At 35.2% G+C, this 14,852-nt stretch overlaps 1 protein-coding gene across 1 annotated transcript; it reads right to left on the reverse strand.

Moving 5' to 3' along the window:
• Window positions 1–2,206: 2,206 nt before the first annotated feature.
• On the reverse strand, window positions 2,207–4,291 carry LOC149163844 (L-ascorbate oxidase-like). The gene is made up of 5 exons (XM_089430819.1): window positions 4,034–4,291; window positions 3,833–3,925; window positions 3,522–3,728; window positions 3,255–3,428; window positions 2,207–3,166 (listed from the first exon to the last, which is right to left on the reverse strand). The coding sequence occupies exons 1-5, from the start codon at window positions 4,274–4,276 to the stop codon at window positions 2,207–2,209; spliced, it is 1,677 nt and encodes a 558-aa protein (XP_089286945.1). The 5' UTR covers window positions 4,277–4,291.
• Window positions 4,292–14,852: the final 10,561 nt, after the last annotated feature.

Genomic DNA, 14,852 nt, shown 5'->3' on the forward strand with positions numbered 1-14,852 from the left:
AATTACATTGGGTCATTTATATTATTTTCAAAAATATTTTCAAAATTAAAAAGTTAAATATATTCCAGCAAATTACATTTTTTTTATATTACTTAAAAAAAGTTAAATATATTTAATAGTATTTATTTTTATTGTAAGTGTAGTTAATAATGTGGTGAAATTACATATAATTAGTATTTATATAATTTTAAAGATTTTATAAATTAGACTAAATTACTTTTTTGAAAAGTTTTCAATTAGTATAGTTAAGCATATTAACTATAATACGTTCTTAAGAGTAATAGTTGATCTCAACTTTTAATATGATCACTTAGATTAAAGCAAGACATTGTAAATAATAAAACAAGTTTGAACCCACTTTCAAATATGAATTTGGGAGGATTCTTACTTGTCAAACAATAATCATATGCATAGCATGTATTTTGAAGAAATTCTTAATCTTCTGGCACAAATAGAGCTCTCGGGCAGTGTTGCTAACACCTAAGAGGTCCAAACTCAATTGTGTTTAGATTCAAGTATGAATATATCCAAAGCATCATAGCCTTGGTAACCACACATTTGAGACTTCCATATCTAACTACAAAATATTTTTGTTTCCTAATCAAACTAATAAAAAACCATTTTATTAAAAACCTGAATCTATCACTAGTGTACCAACAATAAAGAAACTACATAGAACTCTTAAAATCAAAAGGAATGCCCTCATTCCACCCACACAAACAAGAAAAGTAAGTGTTTTATAAAGAATATCAATGGCTCATAGATACGGACATGTCCTGTGAGTCACCTTTAAACTTCATGGCACTCGATGCTTATCTTGAATTGCTAGTTTTTTTTTTCTTCTTGCAATTTTATTTAGAATTGCTTATATATATGGTTTGTAAAATTAGATAATTATCGTCACTAACATGCAGATTTTAAAATGATGGATATTAGATGGTTAAGTATAGAAAATCTCTATAAATACATGTCAAATTTAACCCTCACTTCCATCATTTACAAAAGTAGTTATTTTATTTTTATTTGATTTGAACTACACATCATATGGTTCATTGAGAAAGTAAAATTGGGCTTGGACTATGTTCTAAAATAGCTTTTACTTTGGTAAGAGCTAGTTTTCCTTTGATGTAAAGAAACATATTAAAATTTGTCCCATACCAAAAACCAATAAAATAATTCCAAATATTCTAGTTTTCTTTAAATAATGGTGCGTGTGAGTCTAGACCTTTAAACTTCATGGCACTCTATGCTTATCTGGAATTGCTAGTTTTTTTTTTCTTCTTGCAATTTTATTTAGAATTGCTTATATATGGTTTGTAAAATTAGATAATTATCGTCACTAACATGCAGATTTTAAAATGATGGGTATTAGATGGTTAAGTATAGAAAATATCTATAAATACATGTCAAATTTAACCCTCACTTCCATCATTTACAAAAGTAGTTATTTTATTTTATTTTATTTGAGCTACACATCATATGGTTCGTTGAGAAAGTAAAATTGGGCTTGGAGTATGTTCTAAAATAGCTTTTACTTTGGTAAGACTTAGTTTTCCTTTAATGTAAAGAAACATATTAAAATTTGTCCCCTACAAACAACCAATAAAATAATTCCAAATATTCTAATTTTCTTTAAATAATGATGATGAGTCAGCATAAATAATAGTGATGAGTCAACTTACACTAACCTATAACAATAAATAATAATTATCCCTGTTACTAATTTGACAATTAAATTTAATAAATTTATATCTATTGTACAAACAAACCAACAATAATTGTCCCAGTAATGATTTAACATCTAATCTACCTCTTGTACAGACAGGATTTAACATCTAATCTACCTCTTGTACAGACAGGCAAACGGAAAAACATAAATATTGAATAATCTAACCATAATTGTCCCCGTTACTGATTTAACAACTACCTTCTGTACAGACAGGCAAACGGAAAAACGTAGATATTGAATAATGTAAATGTGTAATAAGGTGAAGTTAACCATCAGAAGCATCCCATATTTTGCGATGATGATCAGGTCAGGTAGGACTGCAACATTCCATTAAACAATAAGAATGGGGCAATTTATACCATATGGCACACATTTGTTTCTGTACAGCTGCAACAAATACGAGCTGAAAACTAGTCATCTATTTTTTTGTTCTTGCGGTAGAACATAGCTAGTACATGTATCCGTGTCAACCATGGATCAGTTATGCATCATTTTGTTCAGTGTCAGTCCACATCCCATGGCGGAACGAGGCAACCTTCCTACTTTCTCAATACCTTCTGCGAACATCACCCCCATTCCCATGAAAAAATGGGCTTCCAAATGGCAGTGGAAAACCCACACTCCCGGATTGTCTGCCCTGAACCGCAGAGCTGTCCATCCGTAGGGAAACAGCGCCACCGTGTTACGAAGAGGAGGATTCACCAAGTTGTATTTCTTGGGATCCTCTCGAGGATCGAACACGCCATCGCCGTAGCCGAGAATCCAGAAATCGTGACCGTGCAGGTGCCATGGATGGATCTCCGAGTTATTTGCAGTCAGTGTGTTTGCATTCTGGAGAATCACATCTACCACAGAGTTCAGCTCGAATACGTACACACCATTCCCTTCAACAGCATTTGGATTGGTGGGAGGGATAGTGATGTTGTAATCTCGGGGATGGTAGGCGTCAGGAGGGGGCGTGGTGTCGTAGGCGCCCTGGATTTTGTATTTCATGGCGGCCAGGTATGGAGTGGGAGGAGGAACCAGCGATATGTTGTTGATGGCCCATTTTACAAATCCATTGATCTTGTTCTGTGTGTTCAGTAAGATCAACTGTCTGGTGGGTTTCATAGGAGGAGGCTCTTCGTGTCCGGTGAGGGCCACAAACTTCTTGGCGAGCGACTTACTATAGGCATAATCGTTCCAGAGAGGGCTCGGAGGAGGCGGCGTGGTGGGTACCTTGGTGGAGAGATTGGGGAGATAGTTGAGGATGGCCAGGCCCGTAGTCGTATTGGGCTTCCGCCCTCTCACATTCACAGCTGCCCAATAGTTTTTGGAGGGATCCTGATCGGCCCTTATCAAAACTGAGTACGATTCTCCCGAATACACGTCCAGATTCTCCAGCTCCACCGGTTCCACGTAGTGCCCGTCCGCCTCAACAACGGTCATGTTGTGTCCCTGAAAAACATAGAACAAATAGTTAGTTCACATTTTAACTTTTGATTAGAGATGAAAGAGTGTAGAATCCATGAATCTGTTATTTCACCTGAATCAGAAAATTGAGAGCCGATAAGGAAGCTACGCTGGCGATGCGTAGGCGGTATGTCTTGCCAGGCTTCACTGCTAAAATGTACGGTAAGCATTGGCTGCTGGTGACGTTGCATGTTTGACTACGGTCTAGCGAGCAATCGTATTTTCCTCTGCCCTCTATCAATAGGGACTGCAATACATTGAATCCAGAAATTCACTTCTGTTAATTTGACTTCCAAGTTTCACCAACAAACAAAAAAGTAGTGCCATGGCAGAATAATACCTGAGGTTCTCCAACCCAGACGAAGGGATTGGATGAGAGGCCTACGGCCTGTTGGTAAGTGCTAGTATGCCACCAGTCATCGAGGATGATGCTGAGTTCTCCGTCATAGACGAAGGGCTCTGTTTTTGCGGAGTCGACTATCAAAGACCCATACAAACCGGCCGACCGCTGCAGACCATAGTGGCCATGATAGAAATATGTCCCAGCCTGCACACATAATTAACATTAGCGGCCGTCTTCTTACAGAATCGCAACGAAATATAACCATGCTAAGATGCAATTGTGGAAAAGGAAATATGATCTAAACATACTCTGTCAACAATGTATTTGTAAATATAAGTCGTGCTCGGCTGAATCGCACATTGAGATATGGAAGCAGCTCCATCATTCCACGGAGTTCCGTACTGAAGCACATGAACGTTACCAAAAGCACATATGGTGGGGAAAGAAAGAACCAATCAATCAAAATAAGACTTATCTCTCAAATTACTTTAATGAAAACCGAATCGCACCTGGCGAATTCCATGCCAGTGAATGACAACATTTTCAGTGGGCATCTGGTTCTTTAATTCAACGACAATGGTGTCTCCTTCCCGAGCTCTGATCGTCGGACCTGGATACTGCCCATTAATGGAGATGATCGTTGCTTGCATACAATCAGGAGACCAGTTTTGGTAACTTAGTTTCCATTTATGGTAATGGACTTTCGCCTCTGACACAGGTGCCATTCCCAAAACCATCACCACTGCAAACATAAAGCATAAGGATCGACACTCCATCTTTTCACAGTTCCAAAACTGTTGTCTCAGGCTATCGATGCCTTCAAAGGGGATTGGCTTTATAGCCTGCAGACAGAAGCAACCATATAGGAACAAGGCACATTCCAGTCCCTATTCCCGGCTGCCTCATACGCGTTACATTCCAGTCCCTATTCCCGGCTGCCTCATACGCGTTACATTCCAGTCCCTATTCCCGGCTGCCTCATACGCGTTACACATACGAAAGGGACCATTCTCTCTCTGACGTCATTTAATTAGATGAGTCAGAAAATTACCTTCTCAACTCCACCGAAGAGGACACTCATGAAATCTTCTCAACCTCTCTCTCTCTCCCTCAGTTACAAGGTGAGACTATATCTATAAGAAAATAGTCATTATAAATTTTTTTAATAGAAATTATAACAATTTTCTTTGAATAGTCATTATAACAAATTTTTTTCACTTCGGTGGGAGATAACAATTATTTTATGTAACCATTCAAAATGACTTAATTAATATATTTTCGATCATATTAACAACTATTTTACCTAACAATCCTAAATATTATTTTTTAATATATTTTTGATACTGTTCAATTTATATTTATGACAATTTATATATAATAATCTAATTTTAATATATTTTTAGAATTACTATTTTTATATTTTAATAATATTAACTTTCAGAAATATTTAATAGAATTCAAGGCAATTTTTTAAAATATTTTAAAATTGTATACTATTTTAATCTATGTGTTTTCATGTATGTATTTTTTTCTTTTTCCTCATGATAACTTCTAATTCTAATCAAACTTGTTAAACACACACATGGCAACAACCAAGATATAATGCAGTTTTTCTAAAATTAAGTATGTTTTGAAAATTTCTAAAAATTGGTGGGCATTCACATATCAATTTTTTTTAATTTATTAAAAGTCAATACAACCTAACTCTCTAACACACTATAGCTGTTGAATGCTTTCTCTTACACACTATCATTGTTGATAGAAACATATATTAAGTATATTCTTTTGAAAATTAATCTAAACATCAATTTAAAAAATCCACATATCCCCATCCACCATAAATTGAATATTCATATTCATATTCATATTCAATATTATTAATAACAAATATTTCATAAATTTTCATTTAAATATTATTAATAACAAATATTTCATAAATTTTCATTTAATTAAATAATATATAATTTTTCAACATTAATTAATTAATTATATAATTAAAAATTCTTCGCATGTTACAAACGTCATATGAATGCCCGATCCCCATCCACCATAAATTGAATATTCATATTCATATTCAATATTATTAATAACAAATATTTATAAATTTTCATTTAATTAAATAATATATAAATTTTCAACATTAATTAATTATAAAATTCTTCGCATGTTACAAACGTCATATGAATGCCCGATCAAAATGCAATTTTCTGCTTTTACACTATTATACTATGAATTCAACACCAAAAAATGAATATATCATGACAAGAAATTACGAAAATCATTATCTTGAAAAAGCACGTATCGGCCTCCAATAAATTTAAATTGGTCAAACAATATACTGATATCCGTGACGTGAAAAAGACGAACATGAGTTTTTTTTAGTAATTATTTATTAAGTAACCGACCATGCTTCATTATTTTGATTTCAATTATATGTTTCGTTAAATTTCTGACCAAATGAACTTGTCCTTCCGAAGCAAATGGTAAATAATATCAAACTAATTAAATGAAATCCCGAAGGGAGGCGTACCTGATGAGTTAGGAAAGCTTTGATTGAATCTGAATCTGGTCAGTTATAACTAGTTTAAATCGGATAATTAATTATTTTAAAATAAATTAAAAACAATTAAGAGTTATTTTTAGGTATTTTTTATTTAAATTTCTGATTCATAATAAATTAAGCAAAATTTGTCAATAAAAATTAGATATGTTAAAAATTTTCCACTATCAAAATTTTCAAACCAACCAATTTAATTCATCATAAATACATAATAAATATATAATTCATCATAAATACATAATAAATATATAATAGGCTTTCGTAAAACACGAACCATTTCGAAGACCATAACATAAACCAGAAACGTCGGTTGACCAAGTGTGAATTGTTGGAAACCAAAGGTAATTCCAACTACCTGCCACCGATATTCAACAATGATTTAATGCTAGAAATCAGCCGTTGTATTTAATGAAGTTCTAGAAGTCGGCGGATACATTGACAATGGGGAAGCTTCTCCAGGAAGCCACCGACTTAACCCATCTCCAGAAACCTCTCCAGCTTGTATATATACCTGTTAAATGATGAATGGATGTATGTTCTTGTGTTCAGTGTTTCTGAGTTGTGTTGGTGTGTTGTGCGCCTCTGCTCTTTTCATGGTATCGGAGCAAGGTTGAGGGCTGAGTGTGAGAGCCCAAGTCGAGCGATCAGAGTGGGTGAGATATCGCTGTAAAGTGAGCCGTGAGCTGTAGCTGTGAATTTGTGTGTTGCTATATGGTGAGCGCCGTGTGAAGCAGTTGAGTTTCTGTATTTGTGAGTGTGGCGGCCGTGGCAGAGAACGGCATTTGAGTAAGTTCTGTGACTGTGCGTTAAATTTTATGCTCATGAGTGATGTTTTTTTTAAGTTTTGGTGCGGCTGATGCTTAAGGTTTTGAAATTCCAGCTCCCTTTTTTGAAAGACTACAGCGAAGAAACCGAAGGCTTGAATGTTATGTAAAGACACATTAAGCTACGAGGTCTCAGATTTGTGGGTGCTTAAGTTCGGAGTCATCTGTGTTTTGATCTCTTAATTTAAAATTTGTGGGCTGGAAGATTTAAGGGTCTCTAGTTTCAGTGTTTTGATACATGGATGAAGTATGATAATTTTTGAACTTGTGCGTGGATATGAAAAAAATTCAGTTTTGTGGTCTGCATGCATGAAGTTCCCACCTCTTGTTAATTTTGGTAAAGAGCTCAATCTAATTTAGGAAGAACTTATCTTCTACAAACTACAGTAATGTCAGAAATGAGTTTATGTCCGACTGGTTAATTCTATATTCAAGCTACAGTATATTATTTTACCTTGCAATATATATATATATATATATATATATATATTGTTTGCAACGTAAAAAATTGGAAATTTTTAATAGTGAAAAGGAAAAGATTTTTTATGGTGCATGTGTGAGTTTTTTGAGATTTAGATTTGGTGGCATTTTGGTGATTGGAGGAAGTTTTTTTTACATCATGGCAAATCTGTTGCTTGATACTTATATGAATGAATCCACCAAACTTGATGGAGAAAATTATGTGAATTGGAAATTCAAGCTAATGACTATTTTAGAAGGAAATAGTTTGTGGTCCATTGTGAGTGGGGATGAGCCCAAACCCACTGTTGCAGGTTCTATTCCAGATTGGGAGAGAAGGGAGACAAAAGCAAAGGTGTTGCTACATATGTCCGTAAAGGACAACATTATTCCTCATATCAGAGATTGTAAGACATCAAAAGAAACATGGGATACGTTGAAGGGTTTGTATCAAACAACAAAAACAAACCGAATCTTGTTTTTGAAGACTGAGCTTTTATCTCTAAAAATGGAAGCAAATGAAAGTATAAGCAATTTCATATCTCGTGTCAAAGATTTAAGTGATAAGTTAGGAGATATTGGTGAAAAGGTGTCTAATATTGATTTAGTCACCATCATATTAAATGGATTAGTGCAAGATTATCAAATTTTTGTTTCAAGTCTTGCAGCTAGAGAGAAACCCCCTTCTTTTGATGAATTGACAGGAATTCTTCTACAAGAGGAGGAGAGGATGAAGAACTTTAATTTTGGCTCTAGCAGTTCAGATTTGGCATTGGTGGCCAAGGGCAAATATCCATACAGAGGCAAGGCATGGGACAAGAACAAAGGAGGCAAGTTTCAAGCAAAACAAAAAGGTATGACACAGTCTAAATTTCTAAAGAGAAATGATGAGTGTTATTATTGTGGCAAACCTGGGCATCATTCTAAAGATTGTTATAAAAGGAAATATAATGAGTCTAGGCAAAGAAATAGAAGGCATAATGGAAATTTTGTGGACAAGGATATCAATGATGGATTTAAAAATCTTAAATTGTTTGTTTCTGATGCTGCATTGTCTGTGGAAAATGATGATAAGAATGCTTGGTTCATTGATTCTGGTGCATCACTCCATATGTCTTGTAATAAGGAGTGGTTTGATGAATATCATGAAAACATTGATGGAACATATGTTTGCCTAGGAGATAACAGATCACTTAAAGTTCAAGGTTATGGAGTAATAAGTGTGAATTTGCCTAATGGACAAGAGAAACAGATCCATAATGTGATGTATGTTCTTGATATCAAAAAGAATTTAATTTCTGTTTCTACTATTACTGACCAAGATTTAAAGGTGGAATTTGTTAAATCAAAGTGTGTAGTGAAAGACATTCAAGATAAGTACAAGGTTATTGCCACAGGAACTAGAGTTGGAGGCTTGTATAAGCTGGATGTGACCAGGAAAAGTCATCAAGTTTTGGCATCTATAGCAATATCAACAGTAGATTTATGGCATCAAAGGTATGGACATCTAAATCACAAAGATTTAATGCTACTTCAAAAGAACACTATGGTTGAAGGGCTTCCTGTCTTGAAGAATGATCATGTTGAATGTGAAGCATGTGTACTTGGTAAGCAACATAGGGAGGAATTTCCTATACATAAAGAAAAAAAGCAAAGGGAAATACTTGAATTAATTCATACTGATGTATGTGGACCTATGCAAACTAGATCTATTGGTGGAGCATGGTATTTTCTTATTTTTGTGGATGATAGATCTAGATATACATGGGTTTATTTCATAAGAAAGAAGAGTGATGTTTTTGAGTATTTTAAAGAATTTAAGAATATGATAGAAAAACAAACTGGTAATTACATCAAAATTTTGAGATCTGATCAAGGGGGAGAATTCAAATCAAGAGAATTTAATCAATATTGTAAAAGCAATGGGATTCAGCAACAATTTACAGTGCCACATACACCTCAGCAAAATGGAGTTGCTGAGAGGAAAAACAGAACACTAGTTGAATGTGCACGAAGTATGCTTCAAGGTAAATATATCTCTAATGTTTTTTGGGCTGAAGCCATTAATACTACTGTTTATTTGAAAAATAGGAGTCCAACCAAAAGTTTAGACCTTAAAACACCTTTTGAAGCATTTTATGGGTACAAACCAAAAGTAAGTCATTTAAGAGTTTTTGGTTGCAAGGCATTTTCTCACATTCCTAAAGAAAAAGAAGAAAACTTGATGCAAAGTCAATTAAGTGCATATTTATTGGTTATTGTGATAGTCAGAAAGCATACAAGTTGTTTGATCCCATTACTCATAGACTGTTTGCAAGTTAGGATGTGGTGTTTCATGAGAATGCAAATGAAGGTGATAAAATAAATAAAACTAGTGTATGGCATGATATTGATGACTACGTCAAATTAGACACAAGTGTTGAACAAGAACAGGAACAAGCACAGGAACAGGTACAAGCTCAAGAGCAAGGAGCATCAAGCAGTCATGATACTCCAAAGAGAGGAGAGGAGACTCTACAAAGCCAAAAGAAAGATGAAAGCAGTAAAACTCCAAGAAGGTCATGACGTCAAAGTGAGGTACCTGTAAGGTATAAAGATTATGCATTAATGTCTCAATTTATGAATGTTGTAGAACCTTCAAGCTATGATGAAGCTAAAGAATATGAAGAATGGAGAAATGCAATGAATGAAGAATATAACTCTATAATGAAGAATGACACATGGGAATTAACAGAATTGCCTAAAAACAAAGTTCCCATAGGATGCAAATGGCTTTATAAATCTAAATTTAATGCTGATGGGAGTATTGATAAACATAAAGCTAGATTGGTTGCCAAAGGATATTCACAAAAGGAGGGAATTGATTATGAAGATACTTTTGCACCTGTAGCTAAGTTGAACACAATTAAAATTATGATTGTATTAGCTACAAAATATAATTGGAAAATGCATCAGTTAGATGTCAAATCTGCATTTTTGAATGGTGAGTTAAAAGAAGAAGTTTATTTAGTTCAACCTAAAGGGTTTGTAAAACAGGGACAAGAGCATTTGGTTTGCAGGTTAAAGAAAGCTTTATATGGCTTGAAACAAGCACCAAGATCATGGTATGTGAAAATTGATTCTTTCTTTTATGAAAAAGGTTTTATGAGAAGCAAGAATGATCCTAACTTATACATCAAGGAAGATGAAGACAAGAATGTTGCTTTAATATCTGTATATGTTGATGATCTAATCATAATAGGAAATGCATGCAAGTTGATTGAAGAAATTAAAAATCAGTTGTCACATGTATTTGAGATGAGGGATCTTGATGAATTGCATTATTGTTTAGGTCTTGAAGTTTGGAGGGATCCTGGTAAGACACTGATCACACAAAGCAAATATACAAGGGAAATCCTTAAAAGATTCAATATGATTGAATGCAAGGCAACATCTACTCCTTTAGAACAGAATGTCAAATTGTGCAGTGATGATGGAACCAAAGAGGTGAATGGCACTATGTACCATCAACTGGTGGGAAGTCTGAACTATCTCACCACTACCAGGCTAGATATAGCATATTCTGTCAGCATACTTAGTCAGTTCATGGCTAAGCCTTGTGAAAGCCATTGGAAAGCAGCGAAGAAAGTCCTTCGATATCTGAAAGGAACACTTAATTTTGGTATTATGTATACTGATGAATTTGATGTTGAATTGGCAGGTTATTCTGATTTTGACTGGGCTGGAAATCCAGATGATAGAAAATCTACTACTGGATACGTGTTCAATATTGGTTCAGGACCAATATCATGGAGCAGTAAGAAACAACCAATTGTTTCATTGTCATCCACTGAAGCTGAATATAAAGCATCATGCAGTGCTACTTGTGAAGCAATATGGCTTAGGAGGATACTTGAAGATGTTGGAGAAACACAACAAGCACCTACAATAACCAGATGTGACAATCAAAGCACTATCAAATTGGAAAACAATCCTATATATCATGCAAGGACAAAACACATTGAGACACAACATCATTTTGTAAGAGAAAAATTGCAATCAAAAGAAATTGACTTATCATATTGTAATACAAATGAAAATGTGGCTGACATATTCACCAAGCCTCTTGGAAAGGCTAAATTTGAAATATGTAGAAATAAGTTGTACATTGTAGAAAATCCAAATTATGTTGTAAGCCTAGCTGAGACTTAGACCAGCAGGCATGGCAATTAAGAGTATAGTGTCTTGTTTATTGTATGTAGTTGGAATTAAGGGGGAGTGTTGGAAACCAAAGGTAATTCCAACTACCTGCCACCGATATTCAACAATGATTTAATGCTAGAAATCAGCCACTGTATTTAATGTTCTAGAAGTCGGCGGATACATTGACAATGGGGAAGCTGCTCCAGGAAGCTACCGACTGAACCCATCTTCAGAAACTTCTCCAGCTTGTATATATACCTGTTAAATGATGAATGGATGTATGTTCTTGCGTTCAGTGTTTCTGAGTTGTGTTGGTGTGCTGTGTGCCTCTGCTCTTTTCATGAATCTCCCGAGTCCATCGCTTCACAGTTCAAAAATTGTTGTCTCAGCCTATCGACAACTTCACAAATGCGTTGAGTAATGTTGCAAATCTAACTTTGAAATCATACAATTCAATCTGGATGGGCTATATAACAAAAGCAACCTTGCCTAATAAAATATGGAGTCGTCCAGCAAGGCAAAGGAATTACTCGGACGACTAAGAGTGGTTGGAATCCGCCTAAAAAAATTTCAAAATTTTTTGTAGAGGTAGTGTTTGAATCTTATTTTTATGGTGGAAATGGATTCAACGCCATCAAAAACCTCTAGTACACCTAAAATTTTAAAGTTTAACAACTATAACTTGGATTTACAAAAATCCTTGCCGGATTTTCTCGAAATATGATTGGAATTTCCATAACTTTCCGGGAAATTCCTCCAGCTAGTTAGACTACGGCATAAAATATATATTCCACATTTATGTACAAGAATATTCTTGTTTCTAATTGTATTAAAATTATAATATGTTTGTGAGAATAATTTCGGCAAAATCACATAAAAAATCATTTGTCGACACGTTTCGAACCAACCAATGTGGTTCATCCTCACGATAGGTTGAAGATCCAATCTAAGCGATAAGTTAAATAGGGACAACAGGCCATTCCAACGGCGATATTTGACTGAGCAACGGACAAACAAGACCTCTAACGGCTAGATTTGACCAAGGGCCAAGGGGAGGGGTCAAGGTTGTTAAAAAACTTTTAAATAAATTATTTATATTGTTAATAATATTATTAATATACATTAATATTATTATTCTTATAACCCGGATGCGGGTGATTTTCATTTGCATTAATGGTGACATTTATGAGGGACGACGCCTGGCCTTGCCACCTGTTGGCCAGCGCTATTCTCCAAGTCTTCACATGGATCCTAATGGCTCACATAGGGTGCGAGCAGGTCCGTCTGCAAGTTGTTTTTAATGCACACATCGGCCGAGACAAAGAAGGTGTTGGTTTTATCATGGAGTCTTCGGCCTTCAAGCCCATTGTTTGCTTCCCGTCTTGTAACCTCTGCCCGCCGAATGCAGGATTCCTGTGCAGTGGATTGGTCTCAGGTGTTCACTGCCGGTTCCTGGTTGCACTTATACCTGATCCTGGGTCGTCCATATCCCATTCTCTTTCTTGCATTCTGAGCCCTCCCCAGGTTCCTTCGGTGCAGTCAGGGCTCTCCTCTAAAGTTTCCTGTGCTTATGAGTTGTCCCCTAGTCGCTTAGCCATGGTACGTCATTGTATGCGAAGCCGACATGGCGGGAGCCGTGGTGGTCGCACGTGGCCTCAAACTGCTCATTCTGTGGATCAGCCTATGTCCCCTGTCTCTCTGTCTTCTTCCCAAGCGAATTCTCCACCGCCCAGTCCAACTCGCAGACCTTTCCCGCATAATGCTTTCCAAACGACTCACTTTAAATTTCAGAGTAGCTTGAATAAGCCCATCATCACGGCTAACATTACCATAATTTTCTCTGAGGAAGAAGCTCAGAGTCAAGCTCCTGCGAATACTGTGGCAGAGCATCCTCAGGGCATTCTCAGAACTGCAGGCAGCCTTGGTACTGGGCAGCCTTCGGCAGATGAAGGTAAGAAGGATAAGTGTGGCGATATGCATGGTGAGGAGGTCAATCCTGACGCTTCTCGGCCACTAGGTGGCTGCTCACATGATGCCACTATCTCGCTTGCCATAGCTGGCAGCTCTAGTGGTGCCCGTCCTATGTTGGTTCCTCCAGGTGGCAGCGGAGAGGGTGATGCGGATCGTGATGGAGATTTCTGGTATGGCAATGCCTGCCCGGTCGTCGAGGAGCCACTGGAACAGGATGTCCACATGTGATGCTTCCTTCTCAGAGTTTTCTCCTTGGTCACTGGTCAGGTTCGGTCTCTTCTGGTTTTGGTGTTCTGTCTCTGTTTCGGCGGTTCAACATTTTGGTACCTTGTCTTTGTGGCTCGGAAGTCTATTGTTCTGGTTCTGTTCCTGCGGTTCGGTGGTCTGGTTCTATGTCTCTCTGGCTCGACAGTATGTGGTTTTCAAGATGACATGTACAGTTTGGCTTTCTACAGGTGTTTGTTTCCACTGTTCCAAAGGGGTTATCCCAATTCCGCACTATGGCTTGCTAGCAATTTACATGCTTCTATGTATAATTTTTGCATCACTGTAACTGATTTTGCTCAAATGTGGGACAACTCTGTTCTCCTGAAAGCACTCTTATGCTCTCATCTGAGGCTTCTGCCTCTTTGTAACCTTATTTTTATTTCCTTTTAATAGAATTAGTCTTTACACAAAAAAAAATTAAATTAGTATTCTTATAAATAGTATAAATATTAGGGGATAATTCTATTAAGAATAATATATTAATATTAAAGATCTTAATCTTATGGTAAATCCCATATTTAAGTGAATGTTGTCTTATATAGATATTAATAATATTACTATTAAATAAATATTATTACTATTATCAATAATGGTCCAGGGTAAAAAATAATAGTAAGATTATTGTTATTATTAACTTCAAACTAATACTACTTAGCTAATATTACTAACTTATAATCTGAATAATTCTATTAAAAGACTAATATTATTATTACTAACTAGTGTTACATTTTTGCATTATTTATAATTGTTAATGATAATAGTAATAATGTTATAACTTTTATTATAAGGTTAAATTCTTTTCCTAAGAAGTGACTTAATGTTAAAAATATATTAATAAGATAATACTAATAAAATAATGGCCTATGGTGAAAAATTCATTTATTACTAATTATAGTAAAAATATTTGTATTTCTAATTCTATAACTATATTATGAAGAAATATATTTAATCTTAATAATATATATTCTGCACTTTCAATATAAAATATATAAAATATTTTCAGCTCTAATTATATTAAAAATGTAATATATAAAAATAATTATATTTCTAATATATAAAAATAAT

The sequence above is a fragment of the Pinus tabuliformis genome, chromosome 5_1 (genome assembly GCF_031772625.1).
Source record: "Pinus tabuliformis cultivar Carrire ecotype Pingquan chromosome 5_1, CPIR1, whole genome shotgun sequence".
Classification (NCBI taxonomy): Eukaryota; Viridiplantae; Streptophyta; class Pinopsida; order Pinales; family Pinaceae; genus Pinus; species Pinus tabuliformis.

Coding starts and splice junctions, on each gene's coding strand:
- LOC149163844 (XM_089430819.1), bottom strand. CDS start 4,276: ATGTTTGCAGTGGTGATGGTTTTGGGAATGGCACCTGTGTCAGAGGCG. Junction 3,926..4,033: donor ACTGGCATGGAATTCGCCAG/GTGCGATTCGGT, acceptor CATGTGCTTCAG/TACGGAACTCCGTGGAATGA. Junction 3,167..3,254: donor CTCTCAATTTTCTGATTCAG/GTGAAATAACAG, acceptor TATGTTTTTCAG/GGACACAACATGACCGTTGT.